General features: G+C 40.3%; 1 protein-coding gene across 1 annotated transcript; it reads right to left on the bottom strand.

The window, feature by feature from the left end:
- Window positions 1-937: 937 nt before the first annotated feature.
- Window positions 938-22,515, bottom strand: gosr1 (golgi SNAP receptor complex member 1). Its single transcript, XM_068318217.1, has 9 exons — window positions 22,457-22,515; window positions 22,035-22,146; window positions 21,412-21,499; window positions 20,399-20,506; window positions 20,079-20,170; window positions 9,641-9,715; window positions 4,573-4,602; window positions 2,258-2,340; window positions 938-1,848 (listed from the first exon to the last, which is right to left on the bottom strand). The coding sequence occupies exons 1-9, from the start codon at window positions 22,488-22,490 to the stop codon at window positions 1,724-1,726; spliced, it is 747 nt and encodes a 248-aa protein (XP_068174318.1). The 5' UTR covers window positions 22,491-22,515; the 3' UTR covers window positions 938-1,723.
- Between the last annotated feature and the right edge of the window lie 194 nt (window positions 22,516-22,709).

Here is a 22,709-nt window from a genome sequence, read left to right as displayed (position 1 = left end):
TAGAATCTTCCAGCTGTGGAAAGGAAGACAAAATGCAAAAAATATTTCCTAAATACTTTGTGTTTAGTAGACATTGTGAATAAAAATTATAGTTTAATATAGTAACAATAGAGAATAAAACAGGACAAAATCCATCCCTACAACCCCACCCTTATTTATGGGTGTGACGCCTGGAGGAAATGTTTTCTGCACAAACGCCACAGTGGAGCAACACGACAGCATCATGCAGTTGACACGCTCGGGGTGATGAACGCTTTCCATTCAACAATGGAGTGCAGTGGAATGAATATGGATTAACCATACCATGGTCAGTCGTACGTCAACGTAGTAGAATCAGGATTAAGATAACCACCTGCAGCACAAGACGAACACAATAAGAAATCAAACCACGATGGACTTGGAAACAGTTATAGAATGTTCAGCAATGAGCCTTGTTAAAGTTCCATGAGTGAGCTGTGGGCCCCCATCCCACTGAGGACATCCCTCAGATCGATCCATCTTCCATCTGGAGGATTACTGCTGTAACCAATGTTGATGACGAACACAGTAACAACTGTCTTGAGAAATATATTTATGTTTAAAAGTTCTCTTGGTCTCCTTGTTTATGTCACTAAATTTAGATGATCATTAAAAGTTCATGGGGACAAGGCGCAAGTCACTTTCATACGCAAAACTACCAAAGAAAATTTAAAAAATTAACTTGGTGTATTTTAGCATCCTTCTTAGCCAATTTTGTGAGATCTATACACTCACACACTTAACAGCTGACCTTATGTTTTTTTATTCAGTAAGTTACCCGAATTTAAATAGGCCTGGACCTTATATTTTATTAATTCATCTGTTTTTTTCTTTTTGTCTGTCAGAAATAAAGTAAAAGAGTTTGCATTTAAATTGTGCGGAGCCCTGTGATATATTCACATCACTTGTCTTGTTTCAGCAGCAGAAAAAGATATTTGGTTTATTGTACTTTACAAGAAGTAAAATCAACAAAAAATACATAACATAACAATGAATGAAAATGGTCCATTGTGTCTTCATTTATCCGATGAACCAGTTCTCCACTACTTGAAGAGAAGCCTTCCCTGGAGGACATCACAGTGACCAAAAGGTTCAAATCCTCCCTGCAACATTAATTTTCTGACATACTAAATCCTTAGGAACAGAAAACAGAAAAAAATAGCAACTGTATTTGAGTTTTGTAAGTGTAAAAGTATTAATCATTTTCATGAGCCCTGCTGTAGCATCATCGTGGCTAACCTTGTTCAGAAAAGACAAAGCCCACTAGATATCTATTTGTGTTATACACCTTTTTACTGACGTGAATAATTTATTAATTCATATTTTACAGCCCACAACAAAATATCAATCCTACTCCATCAATTAAAAAATACAGCTAAAATAAAATAAAATCCACCTGTGAAAAAAACATCACACATTCTTAAGTCTCTTCTTCAGTTTTTTCTGATCCAGTTTTCAATACTTCGGTTTTTGTTGAAATTCCATTGTCGAGAGAAGAGCACCCATCTACCTCCTCTAAATACATTCAGGAGTACATGTTGGTCAAATTTGTTCCCGTCTCAGAAATGAACCAACTTAATGTCTTTCTATTCAGAATCCGTCTGGATCCTCCGATCACTGAGCTGAATCTCCTTGAGGTCACCATGCTAAAAATAAAAAAGGAGCAGAGTCCCACTCCTTCCAAGATGTCATCCAGCTGGTGCTTTCAGTGAAAAGCGTAGAGCAGGAGGAGAATGGTACACACGCCAACCACAGCGCCAAGGATGAGAGAGTCCCGTCTTTTCCGCAGGTTGATTCGCTGGATGAGATTGTTGATGGTTGGGAAACGATCTGTGAAAGTCAAAAAGCTAAGGAAGACCACAAATGTTGTAGTTTTTGATTTCCAACCTGATTGGAAACATTTTTACAAATTGCTTGGTTTACATTTGGTTTTACGGTTTAAATTCACCTCACAGAATAACCTCTGGGTGGATGAAAAAACGTGAAAGACTTTAATGTTAATAGTTCTAATATAATCTATCAATGCTAATACATCATTGGTGCATTTTAATTTAAAAACACCAATGCAGCTTTTCTGCATTATTTTAATTACTACTTGGTGCATCCAAAGGGATCATGATAACAAAAAGTCTCATCAACACTGAACCAATATGATTATTGATATCTGAAGGATCAACAGTGACTTCATAGCCTCCTGTCCTCTGTTCAGTTCAGTGGACGTATATCACATAAAGGATACTAGCCAGGGTGTTGACCCTGCTCTGTATGGATTTCAGCACACCCCTTTGAGAAGTCATGTTCTCCTTGGTTGCCATGGCAATACTGCAGAAAAAAGATAAATTAATTAATGACACAATACTGTGCTACATGTTTTTGCAATCATTATTTTTATTAAGTGTGTCTCAAAACCAGTCAGTCTCCATTGGATTAGAAATTCAAATCACTTGGGGTGGTTAGAAAAACACACTGAGATGGAACTCCTCCATCAACCTCCACCTTATCATGATGGAGAGGTTTGAGTAGTCTAATGAGCCTAAAAGCTGTGTTATCTGGGGCACTTTGCAATTGTTCTTTCTTTTTTTTTAGATTTGAATGGACACCGGGGGCCCCTCCTGGAGCCAGACTCCATTCATGTGCCTGGGGACTACAATGGTCACATGGGCAATGACAGCATAACCAGGAGGGGTGTGATTGGGAAGAACAGTCTGCGGGACCTGAACTCAAATGGGTTTCAGTTGTTGGATTTCTGTGCTAGTCAAATTTTGTTCATAACAACATATTCCAGCATAAATACACTTGGTACCAGAACACCGTAGTTCATAGATCAATGACTGACTTTGCAGTTGTATAATCCGATATACAGCCATATGTTCTTGACACTCAGGTAAAGAAAGGCACTGAGCTGTCGACTGATCACCATCTGGTGGGGAGTTGGATTGGGTGGTGGGGGAAGATGCTGGAGAGGGAGGCACAAATGGATAGTGAAGGTCTGCTAGGAACATCTGGCTGAAGACCCAGTCAAGTTGGTCTACAACTTCCACCTTCGGTAAAGCCTTGATGACATTCAGGGGGTGGCGGGGTACATCGAATTAGGCTGGTCCATGTTTTGTGCTGCCATTACTGAGGTGGCTGCATATAGTTGTGGTGGGAAGACTGCCACTGCTAGTCGTGGGGGTAATCCCCGAACCTGCTGGTGAACATCAGAGGTGAGGGATGCCATTAGGCTGAAGGAGTCCTAAAGGGCATGATTAGCCTGTGGGAGTCTAAATGCAGCTATGTTGTGTTCCAACTGTAGGGGAACACACTGCTCAGCCTCCCTGGGAAAGTCTAACTTTGCTGCTCTTGCTGCTGACATGAAATATTTTGGGCTCCATATATGTCTTCTATAGAGTATTTTAAATTATGTTATAAAACTAAGGACAGAAAACCACTGTTTGACCTTTAAAAGTACAAGCATCTCATTAAAAACAACACATTTTGTTTTTGCTCAAAATACAGTTGGTGTATCAGTAAAACATATGATCTCTTTAGGATATGGTGACAAGAAATAAGCAGTGGCCCAAAGGGAGAGAGCGGGCGAGAAAGAGCAAGAGACGTGTGTGTGTGTGTGTGTGTGTGTGTGTGTGTGTGTGTGTGTGTGTGTGTGTGTGTGTGTGTGTGTGTGTGTGTGTGTGTGTGTGTGTGTGTGTGTGTGTGTGTGTGTGTGTTTGCGTGCGTGTGTGTCAGGGATCGTGTTCTCCTCAGTCAGGAGGAAACCCTTTGCTGACTGCAGCAACCTCAACACGTTTTTTTCTTCAGCATGAACCAACTCATGATAATCAGAGCTGGAGGATAAGAATTATTCCTGCTTCAAAATGGTCTGGAGGAGGGGCCTCAATTTGTCCAATGTCCTATCAAGTGAAGTCATTGTGTAAATTTATATAGCGAATCTGAAGAAATCTCTATGCATGAGACAAGGCTGAAAACAAATACTGGATGGTTGTGACTTTCAGGGCCCTAGAAAGCAAAAAACAGACATGAACCTGTCCCAGCATTATTTTAAAAAAATGTTTTCTGACTTCAAATTCTAAATGAGGACATAATTTTCAAAAACCAGTAAATATTTGTTTTGAAATGTTTTTGTGCTGTTTTTTTTTTAAATTTATATATGGGGTGATTTGCAAGAATTTAGGTACAATTTATATTCATATTTTAAGAAACATCCCAAGGCTTTTTAAATCTATTGGTTCTGTTGGGTTTCTCTGCCTGTAAAAGCTCTTCGAAATGTCTGTTGATGTGATTTTTACAAATGAATAGGTGATTGATTGTTAAATGTACATGGGCTTGGGCATATGCTATAGCAATAAATTTAATTGGAAGCCGAAATAAAAACAAAACAAATGTGAAAAATAGAAAATGAAGAAATGAAAGACAGAAATGTTTTTAATATCAAAGAAGAGTAAAAAAAGAGCAACAACAGAAAATGTTGCAGAAAATAAGTCAACAGAGAGTGGGAGCTGTCACATAAGTAAATATATGTATTCCTATATAAACAGGACAGAGAGTGGGTCCTACCTTATTGTGTCATCCATTAGCCGGTCCGAGCTATAGACAGGAGGAGAAAAAGAGGTTGAATATTGACAAGAGGGACTGTAGAAAAAAACATTAAATAGAGTCCATCCATCTGCCATTCTCTCTCTCATTCCCTTGTCCTGTCCCTCTCTGTATTGTATGTCTTTTCCACCCACCCGTTAAAGACAGATGGCTGCCTTCCAGAATCTCGATCATGCCCAGAGTTGCTTCCCCAATGAGGGAGTTTTTCCTCGCTGCTGCTGCAAATGCTTGCTCTGGAGGGTTCTGTTGGGTTTTTCTTTCCGTAAAAGTGCTTTGAAATGTCTGTTGGTGTGACTAAGCACTTAACAAATAAAAGATGTTTGATTGATTGATAATAAACACAAGAGACAGGGGAGAACATCAATATCAGTTTCAGTGATCAAAACTCAACTCAAGTTCAATTAAAAGTCCAATCCATGTTACTTTGTGACAGTAAGCTATATAAGAATTTAGTCTCAAGCAGTCAAGAATTCAATTTTCCTTTTCTTTCTTCCTCTCCATATCCATCCCATCAGCTCCCACATAGTGAATAACTGAACAGAACACAAATTATTTCAATCTTCATGGGAACTTCGATCAGGCTGTCCAGAACCGGGCATAAATTAGTTTTGCCAGTTCCTGAACAAACAGTGTCACTATTACTTATGACGGTAATTAATTCTAACAAAATTGGCATTCTCAAATACTTCAGTCTAAATTGGATTTATTGTTTGAATTAGAGGAGCAGGTAAGACTTATCTGCATCATCGTGGGAGAGAAGGAGAGACAGTCTTGCGTTTGCATTTTATAAAACTGAATGAAAATAAATATAAATGTAGTATCTGCAAAAACATTGCGTGTTTTGGGGTAACACCAACAAAACAAAGAAAAATGGGAAAACACCATTTTAGACCAATAATAGCCTAAATGTTTATAGCTATGGGAAGTCTGAAGTCTAGTGAGCTGCCCCAACAACCTTAGAAAATAGGAAGAATATCAATATGTATTGTTATTGGAAAAATCCTGATGTCAGCCTGTCCCATGCAGTAACACATTAATGTATAAATGCCACTTTCCACCATTAGTTTCTAAGTTGTTCATAAAACCTTATTTGCATCATGCAAGTCTATGTGAAATATATGCTAGTGATCACAAAAGACACTCAACTGTTAAAAAATAAATTGCTGCAAGTTCTCCAGAGAGGACCCCCCCATCAGAGATCCTAAAGTTTATCCCTTTGGCTACATTAAACGGCGAGATCCAAATGATTGCTTTTGTCCTACAGACAACATTGGAAGGTGCACGAACATACACACACATACACAGCAACACACATACAACAAAAGAGGTGTGTGTAACACCAGTTTTGTGTCTCAGGTTGCTCATCAACAACATTACCCTCAGCAGTTTATTCCCTAATTGGAATCAATTTGGCTAATGTTCCAAAGAACAGATGGAAAACAAACAAACAAAATTGCAGGGATCGCATTTCATTGCTCAACAACCATTCACGTCCACATCCTTACTGACACGCTAACATATGCAGATTCTATATATTAGAAACATATTTCACCCTCACTTATCTTTAATTTATGGACTGGATTGATTTTAAAAGTCTTAGATTACAAGTGCACCATGGTATCATTGTTCAAGGCTATAGAAATCCCTCACTTTGCTCAAACTAATGGTGTATTTTAGTTGGTTAAATTTGATCAGAAATTGTCTTATGACTTTTTTTTAAATATAGAAAGTGGAGTCTTCTGATGATGAACAGTAGAAAGGAAGCAGGGAAATCTAGAGCAGTCTTAATATATATTCACACTAATCAAAATTATTTGGGCAACATAATTAGATAGCAGATAGCATATCACAGACAGAAAATTAGAGAAAGAACTACATTTCCTACTGTGGATCACTGCTACGTCAAAAACTCATTTTTGACAGGAAGTCCTGATCAGAATGACCACTACCATTACAGTGGTTCCAGCTTGAACTTATAATGAACCTACCCCTCCCTCCCTCTGGTTTATTCATGAGCACTGACCTTTACGACAGAGAGGGTTGAAAAAAAAACTACAATGGACAATGGAAACATAAAAATGGATTAGGTAAATTTAAGGCAAATATACAAATATCAACAATACCAAATTTAGCTGCCCCAAGTTAACTGCTGCCTGCTACAGTATTCAAGCTGCTTGTAAACTTTACTAAACGTTTGCTCCCTTCTTGTTATCTACCAGCCATTAAAACAAAATACGCTGTTTTCCATTTAGCATTAACTCATTATAAAATGTATTAGCTACCCTAGAATTACCGTGTTATAATCCTCAAAATAACTGGATATAAAGCCAAAGGTTCTTAACAGCTTTTCATCACAAGCCAACCTGCTACTACACATTCACATTTTCTGTAAAAACATTTTAATATGAACTTTAGAAATTTCATATAACCTTTTCAGATATAATGAAATCACTTAAGCTCTAATTATTTATAGAACTGCCTTTTAGAAAGCGAGCATCGCAGAACATGCAGGGAAGAAATTTTAACTGGAATGACTCCTCTTTATCGAAAGACTATGCCCTGCCCTCAGCAAGACTTCAGACAATTGTTCTAGCCACTAACACATTTTAGGTCTTTTCTCTTAAGGCCCTCTTTCCTGTTTTATGGCTCTAATAGGATCAATCAAATGTAACTCGATCCTCAGCTCCAATCTCCTCTTTCCCCTCCCGTCTCGTCAATGGCCTAGGGATGCCCTCTAATATGGGTTGTGGTTTAATTTCATTGTCAATATCCTGATAAATTGTGCTGGATTGGCACAAAGGCTTTCCTGCTAGGAAAGCTGGTGGCTGCAGCTAACCAGAAGTTCAGTGCGATGTGTTACTGGTGAATCCTGTTCTCACAAATACTTACTTTACAATGACACTAACAACAAATGAACATAAAGTCCATCAAACCAGTATGTGTGTATAATTACATCATTGATCTCTTTCTACTGTAAATATACCGTAAATGTATTTGCATTGGACTGTTACTTAGACGAAAATTGTTGCTGGAAAACCCCAATGTGAATCTCATGGAATATATTTAAAGGAACAGGAAAGTCAAAATGATCCAGGTGTGTTATTTGAAGTACATAATTAAACAAAAGTTTCGGTGGCATTTTTTTATCAATGGGGACCTTGGCCAAACAAAATATATCATAAGTCACGATGCACTCCCTCACAGCAAAAGTGACGCAGTCATAGGTGAATTCCTATAAGCGCCATTATATAAAGATCTGGTAAGCGACAACATAACAAGCCAACATTATCACACTTCATTATCAAGAAATCATCTCAAATCATGTCATCATCATCAAATTCAGAAGAGGAGTTCCCTGTGAACCCAGCTGGGGGTGTAATTCCCTTCATCCCCTTCATTTGCCACCCGGTGTTATAACTGCATTATAACTGCAAACTATACAAGCCCCTATATCAGAGGTCACTAAATGGCAGATCCCAGTCCGGATCCAGACTGCGTGATGGTTTTCTCCGGACCCGTGACCACTCCATGATAAATTCACAAGAATTGATTTTCTTGTAGAATTTTTTCTGACGGTCGTGGCTACAGATGGCGGGCTCTTGCTCCAAATGAAGGGAGGTTAATGAGGAAAACCGCTGGTTAATAATGAGTATACGGACAAATTTATGTTTATTCTTCCGTCAAGCAGTTTAAAACCATCGTGCATCATATGCTCCGAACACATAGCATTAATTAAAAATTGTAACTTGAAGCGCAGGATGAGCACAGGATGAATACGTCTGCCTTTTTGGTTGACATTACATCATCTATCAGTGAGATCAATCTAAAGCTACAGAGCCAGAATAATTCAGTTGCAAAACTTCACTAAAAGGTTCAACAGCTTTGGCCTTAGGCAGCAGCTCCTCCTGCTAATCCAGAATCCAAGTGCTGTTCTAGAATCACAGATGATAGCTACTTGTCATGCCTGTCATCTTCTGCTATTGAGATGACAATCAGAAGATGAGAAAGCAACTGTAAATTATAAAGAGTAGACACACAGTCCATTCCAAGATTTAAATGACTGGCAGGCCAGTCTCATGCCCCTTTCTCTCACGAAGAAAGTTCTGTTTGTATTTTTCCCCTCAAAGAGCCACTTTTTATTTTTGCCTTCTGAAGATGTTAATATTTTTTTACTTGAAGTGTAAAAAAACAAAACAAAAAAAACAAATAGACATTAATGAACATATAATGCATGATGATGCACAATTGTCCACCAAGTCTTGGACAGGGGACCGAAAGTCACTGGTTTAAGACCCGTGTGGGTCGAAAGATTTGGAGTGTGAGCTGGCAGTGGGAGATGTCAATAATCAGTAAATGAGTAGAAAAATAACTTCCCCAAGTGGGATTAATAAAGTACATTTCTCCTTATTCTAATGAGAGAATTCTCATTTTGTTGGCTAATATTATCTATCAATCTTCAAGTCTGGGGAGCATTAAGAGTTCAATGGCAAAACCTTTTCCTTTTCACAGGAAGTCTCTCACATCGCTAACATATTTTGCAAACCTCATATCCTCATTCTGTAGCAGTGCCTGAGAGTCAGTCAAATTATGGCAGGAGACTAATGAAATTCCTAGCCGGTCACACTTTCATCTACAGTGCCTGTATGAAAGGTTTGCTTAAGTCTTTTACAGGTTGAGAATGAATGTTTCAGTGCAGTGTTGTTAGGCTGGAGGTCAGGTGGACCTAAGCACCACAGGAGGCTGTGTGATGAAGATGAGTTAATGTACTTGTGCTTATGTTATGTGGTTACGCCAAGAAAGACTGAAAACCTCTGACTGAAGAAATGGTTGCTATATTCTATACTGAATTATGGGATTGATAAACCAAAATCTATTCATAAAAATCCTTGAAAATGAGCGTATTATTAAAAGAAAAAATTATGCAGAAGACAGGGTTAGATGGAGGCAATTGATTCGCTGTGGCGACCCCTGAGGGGAAAAGCCGAAAGGAAAAGATCAAAAGAAGAAATGACAGGTAGAGTGAACTTACTTTCTTAAGTGTTCATGCTCCTTTAGAAACAGCTCTGTTCTTCTGTTGTTCACACCAGAGCCACTCTTGTAGGTCCTGAAATGAAGAGGTAAACTCACTGATTGCCATAAACAAGACTTTCACATTGAATATGCCCATTACAAATTACACAAAGTCGTATGAGAAAAATAAAGAGTCGACAGTAACTCAGTCCAAAGGGACTTAGTCCCATGTTGGTGGTATGGGGTAGACAGTTATACAACACACATGGGCAGTTTTTAATATACTGTGAATGTCAGCAGTAATAAAACCTAAAATAAACTTTTCAAATGAAACTGCGCAAGCTGTTCAATTATGCTGTGAACTGGCAGCATTTACGATAAAGGTGAAGGCAGAGCTGTTAAAGCTATCTCAACAGAACCTGACCAAGAACATCATTTCAAGTAGACTCACCTCAGTGGTGGCTGGTAAGGCCTTGCCACCACTTATCATATCAATAATTTCTCTGCAATCCTGCTTAATAAACTTACCAACTAAAGAGCAAAGTTGAGACAGGTTGTGAATTCCCAGGTTGGGATCAATAAAATATATTTATCCATCTACAGTGTACATCCATCCAGATACTATTATAACTACTGACTCTGGCTTTTGCACCTTATCTGGTACAAATTACTTTGTTCCTTTTTAATTAGTGAGTACCAGAATTTTTTGGTAAGAGAAAGCTTTTTCATTTGCTGCACAGTTCATATCAAATTTTCACTTTTCTTTACATTACTTCTTTGATGTCACCATCAGTGAGGGTCTTACATGTCCATCAAAACAACTCTGCATGGTAAAAGCTCTCATTTAACTTAATGATACAGAATAGATTTGGTGCTTGACACTAACTCAAAAAACATACACCTCCTTATATTGCTTGCTCTGTTGAGCTTCTTCCCTGAGAAATCGTTGTGATATTTAATCTGATCCACTGACAAATATCACTTGCATAATTGCTGTGTAGATCAATTTTTATCAAATAGCAGTCGACGGCAGTTCTAGTGCCATTCCCTGTATTTGCTTTACAGTAAAAAGCCTTCCTGTGGTTCACAAATGGAAACCTTTTAATGTGGAGCAAGCAGCAGCGGCAGCAGGAAGTATTCGGATTGCATTAGCAGCAACTTAACATAGTAACAGTGTGGTTGTAGAAAACAGATCCTAAAACCAGCCTGATATCGATGGGTAGAATGAAAGGATTAGATAGTAGAAAGTAGACTGGGAAAGTCTTTAAGATCAATCATGATTTAAAATTCTAAGGCTGAACAAAAGCGCAGATAATTCGGAAAAATAGACTTTGTCTTCTTTTTCCAGAGCAGGCTCAAATACAGAAGGGAAGTCTCTGATTCAATTGTACAGAAATTGAAAGACCTAAAATCACAATTTTACATGAAACAACATGGCTTGACGACCCACAATAGAAAGTGAGAAAGGGCCAAGATAAATGTTTAGCCTGATCCAAGTGGGTTGGTAGGAATCTGCATTAGAGCGGTTAATAAAGTACTGGGTTTTTTTATGTGGCTTACAATTATTTAAATATACTACACATTATCTCAGTAAGATTTTCTGTTAACATTATATTTTGGAATTTAAAAAATCCCATGTTAATAAAGGAACTATGCTCCTCCGCTGACCTATCTGGTAGCAAAGTAGTCAAAGTTAATGGGGAGAGTGTTGTGCTACTCAAATATCAAACACACCATTCTCTTTTGTCTGTGGCAACTCCAACTACCAGAATAATTGGAACAGCTGACTTTCAGTCCTCTCCAGAGTTTCTGATCATTTAACACAGCCCCACCCTGCTATTGAAGAACAATGAGATGACAAGCAGAAGATGAGGAAGCAACTGCAAATTATAAAGAGTAGACACACCGACATCCCATAAACAGCCCACCCACCTAATAACGAGGGGTGCAAGAGATGTCTACTTCAAAATAAATATTCCATTCAGTGTTACAATGGTAACCCTGAGCTCAAGCTCGATGCCCCACCAGAAAAAAATCAATGCCTTAGTGGGGACAGAATTGTATGTAGTGACAGTTGGTTTCATTGCTCCAGTGAGGCCCTTTCAAAAGGGCAGTGATGTAAATTACAGACTAGATGTCATTTTTGTTGCTGACATTTAAAATCAAAGCAAGAGCAGAGTGAGTGTTTGATCGGAGCAGAGTTTTGCTTCATTCTGCTGCTATGAATGGTGCAGTGGAGTGTAAATGACAAGGTGTGAGAGGACACACATGGATATTGATAAAAGGTCATATTGTTCCTTTGGGTGCCAGCACAAATGACACTGTGCACTACCTGTCTTAATCAGTATGGATTTTTATGTGTAGAGTGTAAACTGCATAGATGTGTCATAAGGAGCACTAACTGAATGTTATCCTGTTAAGGTTTACGCCGTAGCCATGATCTATACTGCCCTCTGCTGGCAAAGACAGGACCACAGGAATGACCATCACTGAACGTTGGCAAATTTCGATATGATCTGATTTAAGTACTGTATTTCTCACCCTGTAAACAGATTGTGTCAAACTGATATTTCCAACCATGATATATTACAATAAGATGTTCTGAAATTACTATTCAACGATTTGATTGTCTTGCTGTGGTTATGATGCAAATTCTTAACAGTGTGGGGATGGCCTCCCCAAACTGTATAGGCACATAAGCACATTCATTCATTCATTGTCATATGACCACCGCTATATCTGCCGCAGCGGGTCACGGGGAGCTGGAGCCTATCCCAGTGGCATAGGGCGTGAGGCAGGGGACACTCCGGGCACAACGCCAGTGCACCGCGGAGCAACACACAAAGACATACAACCACTCACACACACACTCACTCCTACGGGCAATTTGGGACCAGCCAATCAACCTGAAGCGCATGCTTTAGGAGGTGGGAGGAAGCCGGAGAACCCGGAGAGAACCCACGCAGACGCGGGGAGAGCATGCGAACTCCGCACAGAGCGGGACTCGAACCCGGGTCCGCCGCGTTGTGAGGCGGCAGTGCTACCCACTGCGCCACCGTGCCGCCCTACATAAGCACAATCTCTTATTAAAATAAAGAGTGCATTTCCACTTCATCAAAGCAATGTAATGCCCAGTGCAGTGTTTTGACTAGTAATAGCTGGAAATTCACATCTTTATTGATGATTGCTCTGTTCCACTTAGTAGTTTCTCAGGTTAATGGAAGTGAACATCCATTAGTGTTATAAAGTCCACCGATGTGTTTCCTGCTGTGATAAATCTAAATATCTGCTGTGCAACCAGTCCATTACTTAACAGTAGCATTACGTTTGACAGACTCCCTACACAGCAAAGTCAAGTGTATTCATGGGGATTTCTTGTACAGTATTTTAAATGTGGGGTCTTTTCAAACAAATGTGTCCTACGGTAACTACTTTCCTCACCTTAACTTTAATAAGAGAAATCTTACTTACCATTTAGTAATTCCTAAACTCATATCTGTTTCATACTTGTCATACCCTACCCTGTCTCATGGTATCATATTTTAAGAAATTTAAACAAGTAACTAAACTTTCCTTAAATGGCCATTTAACCAAGAAACTAAATCTTACTCCCTTACATCATGTCATCTTCTCCAACAGAATCTGACAATTTCTGTTTAAATAGCCACTCAATCATATTTAAGAGTTCATGCTGTCCCCCAGCTTCGTGGTCAATGCCATATTGCTCTGACAACAGTGCACAGTTTGTTTTTTTAAATCTAGGACATCTTAAATTGGTAAATTCCTCAAGCAGGCTGTTTAAACAGGATTTATGATATGAAGTTTCTGTAATGAGGCTCCTGGGCTGCTTCATACAGTGCATATACATCCATGTTGGTAACCATAATGACTGCATTGCCTCAGACATTAGTCTGTTTATTGGTGACCTCAGGATGAAGAAGAATGGTGAGTTAATTAAGAGGGACACATTTTGGTCATTTTGCTAACCAGGGGGATGGTATCGACCATTAAAATATCTTCCATTTAGGGGTCACTGCCCCAAGTGCTCCTACTACCACGGGGACCACATTAGCTTTGACCTTCCACATATGTTCCAGCTGTTCTTAAGCCCTTGATACTTCTCAATCTTTTTGTGTTCTTTCTTCCTGATGTTGGCGTCAGCTGGTATTGCCACATCTATCACCACTGCTCTCTTCTGCTCTTTGTCCACCACCACTACGGTTGGTTAGCCAGGAGCTGTTTGTCAGTCTGGAAGCTGAAGTCCCAAAGGATCTTTTTCTAGTAATTACTGTTAATTTGTTTTTCCAAACATAGGCTGATATGATAATTGATCACCGAACAAATTTAAAAACTGACTTTTTGTTTCACCAGGAGCAGCGATTACATCACCTGCATCCCGTAAAATAAACATTATTTTACCTCTCATAAAGGAGTTGCTGGTCTATTGCTGCTGTGAGATGCAAGTCTGAGCTATCTTCTTATTTGGATAATTTATGGGCTTAAAACTCAGAATTTAGGGTCAATCCTTGACAGAAAATAAATAAAAATGAAAAATGCCATAAAAATTCTGAAAACCTCCAAGCATTAATTGTTCAAGAATGCATTGCCATCAGTTAGGATGTTGTGGCCCAGAAGTCACTTGACAGCATGCTCGGGTGAATTCCAAAAATCTAGAAACTGAAGGGTCAACATTGCAAATATTGGTTCAATTGTCAATAAAAGGCATTGACACAAAGTGCTTGTAATCATACTTCCGTTTAGCATAGTAAGATGTGACAAAAAGATCTAAACTAAGGCAGCATTGTTCATGAAAATCAATATTTCTGACATTCAGTACTTTTGACTGAATGTCAAAAGCACCGACTGTCAGAAATAAATTGAAAGGTTTTAAGGGTTCTGCAATCACTGGAAATCTATGCTTATCTTCCACTTTTGTTTGCTATTACAAAATATAGTCAAATCAGTTTTTTTCTTTATTCTTGTTAAAAACCTTCCTGAGTAAACTTGAACTTATTTTACCAACCACCCCTTCTGAGAAGATCTGAAGGGAAATGAATCATTAATAAAAGCAGATGATAATTGAGCTCACAGTTTTCTTATTTCTCACAATTTACAATTCAGTCAAAATCATTACTGAAAATTAACAAGCTAAAATTCCGTCTGGCCAGGACATGAATGTCTTCATGATAACAAAGGTAGCAGAAGGAGATTAGGGTCATATCGCCCTCATATCAAGCGTGACTAAACATTTCATTGCACTTTCCCAAAACTGAAGCAGTCCTTGTAATTCTTCTCCTTATAAGTTCGGATGGTTCCTCGCTTTTAGTCCCTCTGCACATTAGTCATTGTTAGGCTGAGCACTGGGTCATTTCTATGCATTGACTGGATTCATCAACACTGTGCCTATTAGCAGGGTAAGTGACACTCCTTGGTAATTTGATTTAATGAGATGATGCATGCCATGCTGACATCAAGGAATAATATACATTTACAAATTCACTTATGTACAGATGACTGCCAATCATTAAATAATAATGCATTGGTATGTTCATAAAAGCCGTTTTAACACAGGCAAACAATGTTAAATCACATTTCGGATGTAATGCAGCATATGAGCAAAATAACAGTTCATTGTCGAGCTGCATGATGTGCATCATTTCACTGAGTCACTCCTTGACCTTGCTCACACACTCGAGCACATGGAGAATACAGCAGTCTGAATTGCCGTGTTGTCTGAGCACAACAATGATCATGTATGGCCCAATTTCTGAACAGAAAAAAACAGCATGTATATAGCTGATGAGGAGATATCCACACTATATTTATATTATATATACTGTATATTATACACACACACATGTATACCGGTATATACACATACACAGAGTGCCGTCATGCATTGTGCATCAATGCTCGCGACTTCACCTCATTGTGGATTTTTGGTAGGCAGTCACGTAATACCGCATTCTATTATCTGATGGCATCTGGAAGTGCGCTATGTTCTGTGAGTCTCAGATTTACGTGAGTCACAAAAGCGCTTTAAACAGTCTATCAGTGTGTGGGAAAATACAGATAGAACGGATATACAGAGGTTTATAAATGTTTAAATTACCGTAAACAATAAGATAAATAGTTCATCATTCTATTGCAGAATTCGTTAATCGTGTGTGGTTCCTGGAACGCATTAACCGTGAGGAATGAGGGCGCAGTGTATACAGTCTATTAAAAAAATGCCCCTCTCATCCGCATAGGGTGGTATCTGTGTGTCATCCTCAAGCTCAGGTCCTCTACCAGAGGCCTGGGAGTCTGAGGATTCTGGACAGTATCTTGGCTGTTCATAGGACTGCGCTCTTCTGGATCTAGGCTTCAGATGTTGTTCCAGGAATCTGATGGAGCAACTCTTCCATTTAGTGGTCACTGCCCCAAGTGCTCCTACTACCACGGGGACCACGTTAGCTTTACCCTTCCACATATGTTCCAGCTGTTCTTAAGCCCTTGATACTTCTCAATCTTTTTGTGTACCTTCTTCCTGATGTTGGCATCAGCTGGTATTGCCACATCTATCACCACTGCTCTCTTCTGCTCTTTGTCCACCACCACTACGGTTGGTTAGCCAGGAGCTGTTTGTCAGTCTGGAAGCTGAAGTCCCACAGGATCTTTTTCTAGTTGTTCTCAACCACCCTTGGCGTTATTTCCCATTGGAATTTGGGTACCCAAGTACTTGGTTGTGCCTCTCCATGTATACTGACCTGGCTAGCATCTTACACCCTGCTACCACATACTGGACTGACTCTGGGGCTTCTTTACATAGCCTGCACCTTGCGTCAGGTCTACTGTGGTAGATATTGGCCTCTATTGCTCTATACTTAGGGCCTGTTTTTGTGCTGCCATGATCAGTGCTTCTGTGCTGTCTGTCTGGCCAGCTTTGTCCAGCCATTGGTAGGTCTTCTTGATATCAGCCACTTACTCTATGTTACGGTGGTACATGCCGTGTAGGGGCTTGTCCCTACACGGGTTTCTGCTGTCTAAGGCATTCAGGTTTCTGCTGTCTAAGGCATTCACCGAGCATTTAATATTTTGGGGCCATCTTCCTGATGTACTCTTGGATTTTCAATGTTTCATCCTGAACAGTGGCCCTGATGCTCACTAGTACTCGGACTCCCTCTTTCCGCTTAGTGTAAAGCCTCAGCGTGCTGGGTTTAGGGTGAAATCCTCTATGCATGGTGAGGCACTTTCTAATCTTGCTATCTGTGGCTTCTATCTCCTCCTTTGACCAGTCTATTATCCTGGCGGGGTATCTGATGACTGGCAGTGTATACATGTCAATGGCTCGGACCTTGTTCTTATCATTCACCCAACTTCTCAGGACTTGCCTTACTCTCTGGAGGTATTTGGCTGTGGTTGACTTCCTTGCAGCCTCCTCATGATTGCCATTAGCCTGTGGGATTCCAAGGTATTTCTAACAGTCCTGGATGTCTCCTATCCTTCCCCCTGGTAGTTCAACTCCTTCAGTTCAGATCATCTTGCCTCTTCGATACCATCCGGTCACATGGCTAATCCGAGTAACATCCCTATGTAGACCCTGGTGGTGTGGATCAGTGAGTCGATTTCTCGCTCATTCCTGGAATACAGTTTGATGTCATCCATGTAGGCGGTCTGGTAGTTAATCCAGGCAATGAACAGGTTGGTATGTGGACTGCTCTGTATACCAGTAGCTGGTGCCTGGCTCGCCTGGTGTTACTACCAACTCCTTTCTGTGTCCCACTCATATGTTGATCCATGTACCTACTCATCTTAGCCGCTATGATGCCTGACAGGAGCTTCCATATTGTAAAGAGACAGGTTATTGGCCGGGAGTTGGATGGGGTGGATCCCTTCTGTGGGGCTTTCATGATCAGGACTAGATGCTCATGGAGTGCTGTCAGCTTCTTTAGCCAGTATGTATGGATCATACCCAGTATGTACAGATCATATCAGGGCCTGGCTGATGTATGGATCATATCAGGGCCCGGCTGACCAACTCTTCATTTTTGACGCTCTTTCTCGGATGTCTGCCATTGAGATGGTTACTGGTTCTTGTTCTGTGCGGCTGCTATGGTCAGTTCTCAGGTCCACAATCTACTGAGCATCGGTGTTGTGTGATGCTTGTCTTTCCCATATGCCTTTCCAGTATTTCTCCATCTCAGCTCTTGGTGGGTCTGACCGGCTGCTGTTATTTCCCTGCCACTGAGAGTACACCTTTGATGGTTGAGGGGAGAAGGTCTTGTTTATTCTCCTGGCCTCTATCTCCTTGGTGTATCTCTTCAGTCAGGTAGCCAGAGTTGCTAGTCTCTGTTTGGCAGTTTCGAGTGCTTCAGGTATGGAGAGCTTGTTGTATTTCCTGGGTACCCCTTTATTCCCTTTATTCACCATGTTCCCTTTCTGCAGCTTAGCTAGCTGGCTGACTTATCTCCGTGTCGCCTTTATCTTGGCCTCTAACTGTCTCTTCCATGGAGGGTATCTATGTCTCTTGGGGCTTGGTACCCAATATCGGATTGTGGGGGGCGGGGTGAAATCCCCCCGCTGACCTGGCGTCCTGGCTCCGCCTTGCCGCAGGATTGTTGTAGTATTTCATCAATCTCTAGTTGTGATAGCAGTTTTCGGTTACGGATGTTGGAACACTGGGCTAACAGCTGTTTCTTTGTTAGCCTTGATTGTGGGTTTCGAAGCATCCATTGATCCCATATCCGCCCCATATATCCCCTCTCTCTGGGATTACTAGTATAGTAGCATTCCAACAACTCTGTATTCTCTGCCCTTGTCCGTGTGTGTCTTCTTCCAGTAACCCATTTCTCTTTAGATTGCCCTGGTTCCCTAGCAACTGACGCGGACCTTGTTGACCCGGGCGACATTCGTGCCGGTATGACTGTCATTGTTGTGTTCGCTCATTACTGAGGTAGACTGGTATTGCATTAAGGGTCTTGCCTAAGGACCCTCACTGGATAGTGTTCGCCATGCTTGGGGTTTGGAACCACCCCCTTCCTGCATTTGAGCAAGTTAACTGGAGAGTGCTTGCCCTGACCGGGATTCAAACTCACGAACTCCTGCATTCATGTCAGTTGTATATCTCCCCTGTAATATACCTTATCTTTCCCAGGTCATTATATGTGTACATGATTGAAAGCACATTTCCAAATTTAGCAACTTACAATGTTAATTTTTTTAATTTCATTTTATAATTTTATATACTGGTTTGATCCCCGAAGGGAAATTAAGAACGCACACTCTAGCTACTGATTCAAATGCATAGATACATATATATTTGTGAGTACAGGCCCCTGTATCACACACACACAAGGGGGCCTGTAGGCATGCAGGGGAGGTAGAGTGGCAGGCAGCTCCTTCTTGGTGCGCCTCAAATGAGCAATTTGTAAAGGGGACGGCACCTTGCTCAAGGGTGCCTCAGCAGTGAGCTGACACCTCCCACTGTCAGCTCACCTCCGGGTATTTTTTTTGGGGGGTTGGCGGGAGCGGGAATCGAACCGCCAATCTTAAATCATAGGACGACCCGCTCTACCGCCTACTTTACCACTGAGCAACTGCCGCCCACTGTTAGCTGAACAATGTTGCAAGGTCTGTGTGAACTCCAGTTTCCTAATTCATAAGTCACTTTATTGCATTTAGGAACAAAAAAAACATCATGGTGGCCTGTTGAAAAAGGCTGTTATGTAAAATAAAATCAATGACTACATCTGGTTAAAGTCTAATTTTGTAAGTCTGATTTACCTGATAAAATTCTATGACAACTGTAGGAATCACATTATTTTGTAATATGAGGATATACCATGGTATGAGGTCTATGGTCTATGGACAGTGAGACACATCTGCAGATCAGAACGGAATAATGTAGTAATCACTGTGTCATCTTACTGATTCACACACCATTAAAAAAAAATTGACATGATTCATATTCTTAGGGAGTCTCCAACTCATTTTAATAGACACTCACAATTGAGTCAGTTGTAAAATAGGACACACTTTCTTACAGAGGCTATGAATATTCTTGTGTTTCAATGGCTATCTTTGTTTTTCAAAGTGTATAACACATTGGAAGTGAAGGTTCAACCTTATGTTCTAGGTAGGAGTAAGCTCTGCAACTTCAAAGCAGTATGACAACAAGGGATGCTCTGCGGTTTTTATACCTGCACAGCCTATGAGACCCAACACATGACAAATCCATGCATTTTCTATGAAGGACTGTTTGAGGTGAATATGAGAGTGCGCTGGCTCTGACCTCCTACTTACTGTAGCGTTACCTGTCAATGCAATTTACTGAATCATCAATGAGTATGAGTATGAATATGAGACATGACTAGCCCTTAGTGTGTGGACAATAAACTGTACAGACCATCTGGGAAACATGCTTGTATATTGACAGAATGATCAAAGTAGTCTTTGAAGCGGTGTGAAGTACTCACTCAATGTCTTTCCTAACAGACCCCAGCAGGTCTTCCCTTTCACGGATAGCCATGAAGTTGCCTTTGGTTTTGTGGAATTCATGTGTGTAATCCTAAACAAAAACAAACATCCGGACAGTGTTGGAGTGAATAAACAGTTAAGTGTTGAAAGAACAAACAGTTAAGAACAACAAGGGTCAATGGAAACACTGGAACTGATGTGCCTCAAAAAGCAGAGGTGCTCCAAGTGTTCTTTTAAATAAAATTGAAAGATATCTTTTAAGATAAAAAAAACAGTGGGCAAAAATGTACAAAAAATTTAAAACAAAAACAGGACAAACCTGTAGGATATCTCTGTGTCTCTGCAGTGTGTGCATGAGTGCAGCATTGAGAGACGCGGTGCCCGGGGTGTTGGTGTACTCTGCCATCTTGTCATTCACTGCTGTTAGCTGGAAATGGAAATAAATTAAAACCCCTAAAAAATCCACAATTCAAGATATGGCTTTTAGACCAACTCAGAAATCCAGTACAATGTGCCACACCTTAAAAGCTGGTTTGTTAAAATATTGTCTGATGTTAAACCAGTCCGCAACACAAAAAGGTTGGGAACCACAGCTTTAGTGGAGGAAGAGTTGCAGGGAGGAATTACTGTCGGTAAGAAGCAGAGTTGTCATCGGAGAGATTGTCGCATTTCTTTACCACCATCATCACTTTCCTTATACTTCTTGCCAATGCCACTAGCACTAGCTTTTGTTTTATCATCCAAAATAAATAGTGAAGTATCCAAGGGGGTACGAAGCCTGACACGCTGAAATGCTAACAGTCACCTAAAAGAACAAGATGGGGGAGAGAAATGATGGAGATGCTCGGACACAGTGGTACTGCTTGGTGTGGGTTACAGCAGGAAGAGGACGTACTAGAGTGGTCAGATTTGGCAGCACACATATCTACGAATGTTCATAAGTTGTATCTTGAGAACTACCTGTACTCACCCTTTATAACACATTGCTCATGCAAAACAGTCAAATGATATTACACACTAGAGAGTTGAATGTGTACTATCCTTCTTCGTGATAGAACTGTATAGAACTGTTATAGTGTAGTCACTGGCTTTGAATTGAGTCTCTTCTATTTGTGTCATTAATTTTAGATACTATACTGTATAGTTAATACTAAATGAAATAGTTAATTCTATATTAAAACAATATGAATGTCAAAAGATTGATGTGAGGTGGACAAGTGAAGTCTGATTCCTGCTCTTCCCATGTTGAAAGTCAAGGAACATGGCTGATGTGCTGTTCTTAAATTCTGTGGCCGTAGTTCTTTGGCCACTAACCTGTGACATTTTACTTACTTTGGCCAGCAGCTGTTCAATCTCCACTGACATAGTGTCAAACATCCTGTCCTGGGTAGAGTTGTTCAGCAACGGAGTGGTGTCGGACCTTGTAAAAGAGAAACAGAATCATTAATAATAATAATGTACTAATAATTTAAATTATCATTTAACCCCACAAAAGAACACCATGTCTTTCAGTGGGAATATTACACAAGTAATATGGTCGGTGTATCTGCTGGCATTGTGTTCACTTCCCACTTCTACCACAGTAATTTCAGTCCACAGCCACCTCTCCACTTTTATGTCAACATTCGGCATTCTGCCAAATACACGGGCATGTTTAGAAATAACAGAATGATGCATTTAGCTATATAATAAAAAAGTAGCTGTGTTACTTCGGAAAATCTCTCTTGGAAAATGACAATACTGTTGTTGTTTTTTGCGCTAATTTGCCCACACTACTCCATTTATTGCTTCCTATGAACACCTTGCCAACAAAACTGCTGAGATGATTTGTTATGCATCTCTGTCACAGATGCGCCTTTAAATCCTTGGTAATCTTATTTCATGTTTGTCTTAATGACTCATTCTTCCTCTACAGATAAGAATGACTTCGGGTTTGACAGAAGACTTGATCTTACGTGTCGCCTCGCCGTCCATCCCGTGAGCTGCTGTAGCTGGTGCACAGCTTACTGAACGAGACCAACTTCAGGTCAAGTTCGTTCTCAAGCTGTCTGGCCTGCTTTCGCAGGTCTGTAACACAAACACGACGAAACAAAACATTTTTACACAATGAAAAAAAAAAGAGACGTACATCATTCAACGAGGCACACAGCACTTTGCTGTGGCGACGTAGCGACTACTAATTAAACAGTTACGTTATCGTGGATGACGATTTGTTAGCTTGCTAGTCGTTCATGACACGAAAAGAACGTTTGAACGGCGAAAAATTGTCAAACGCGCTGAATGACTGTTGCTAGTGAACTGTTGGCATACGGGACATTCAATCTGACGTTACCTCAGAGACATTTAACGATATCCAAGCATACATTTGCTCCCTTACCTTCCCAATAGGTGCTACCTCCTATTCCTGCCATCTTTGTTGTTTCAGCACGTCACACTTCCGGGTTGTGTCACGTGGCAGCAAAAGACGTCTATTTACCAATCGAAGGAGCTATTTTTCGCCCTCAGCTTAGTCTCTCAGGAAGAAGAGCGCACCGTCAACACGTACACTAACAGTGGTCGTACAGCCAGTGCCATCTGTAGGCCACCTACAGTTCACGCGAAAAGATCCTACATGTACTGCAGTCATTTTC

This window comes from Antennarius striatus, chromosome 6 (assembly GCF_040054535.1).
Source record: "Antennarius striatus isolate MH-2024 chromosome 6, ASM4005453v1, whole genome shotgun sequence".
Taxonomy (NCBI): domain Eukaryota; kingdom Metazoa; phylum Chordata; class Actinopteri; order Lophiiformes; family Antennariidae; genus Antennarius; species Antennarius striatus.
The sequence above is the reverse complement of the archived record's forward strand: the minus strand, read 5'-3'. Positions and strand labels throughout refer to the sequence as shown.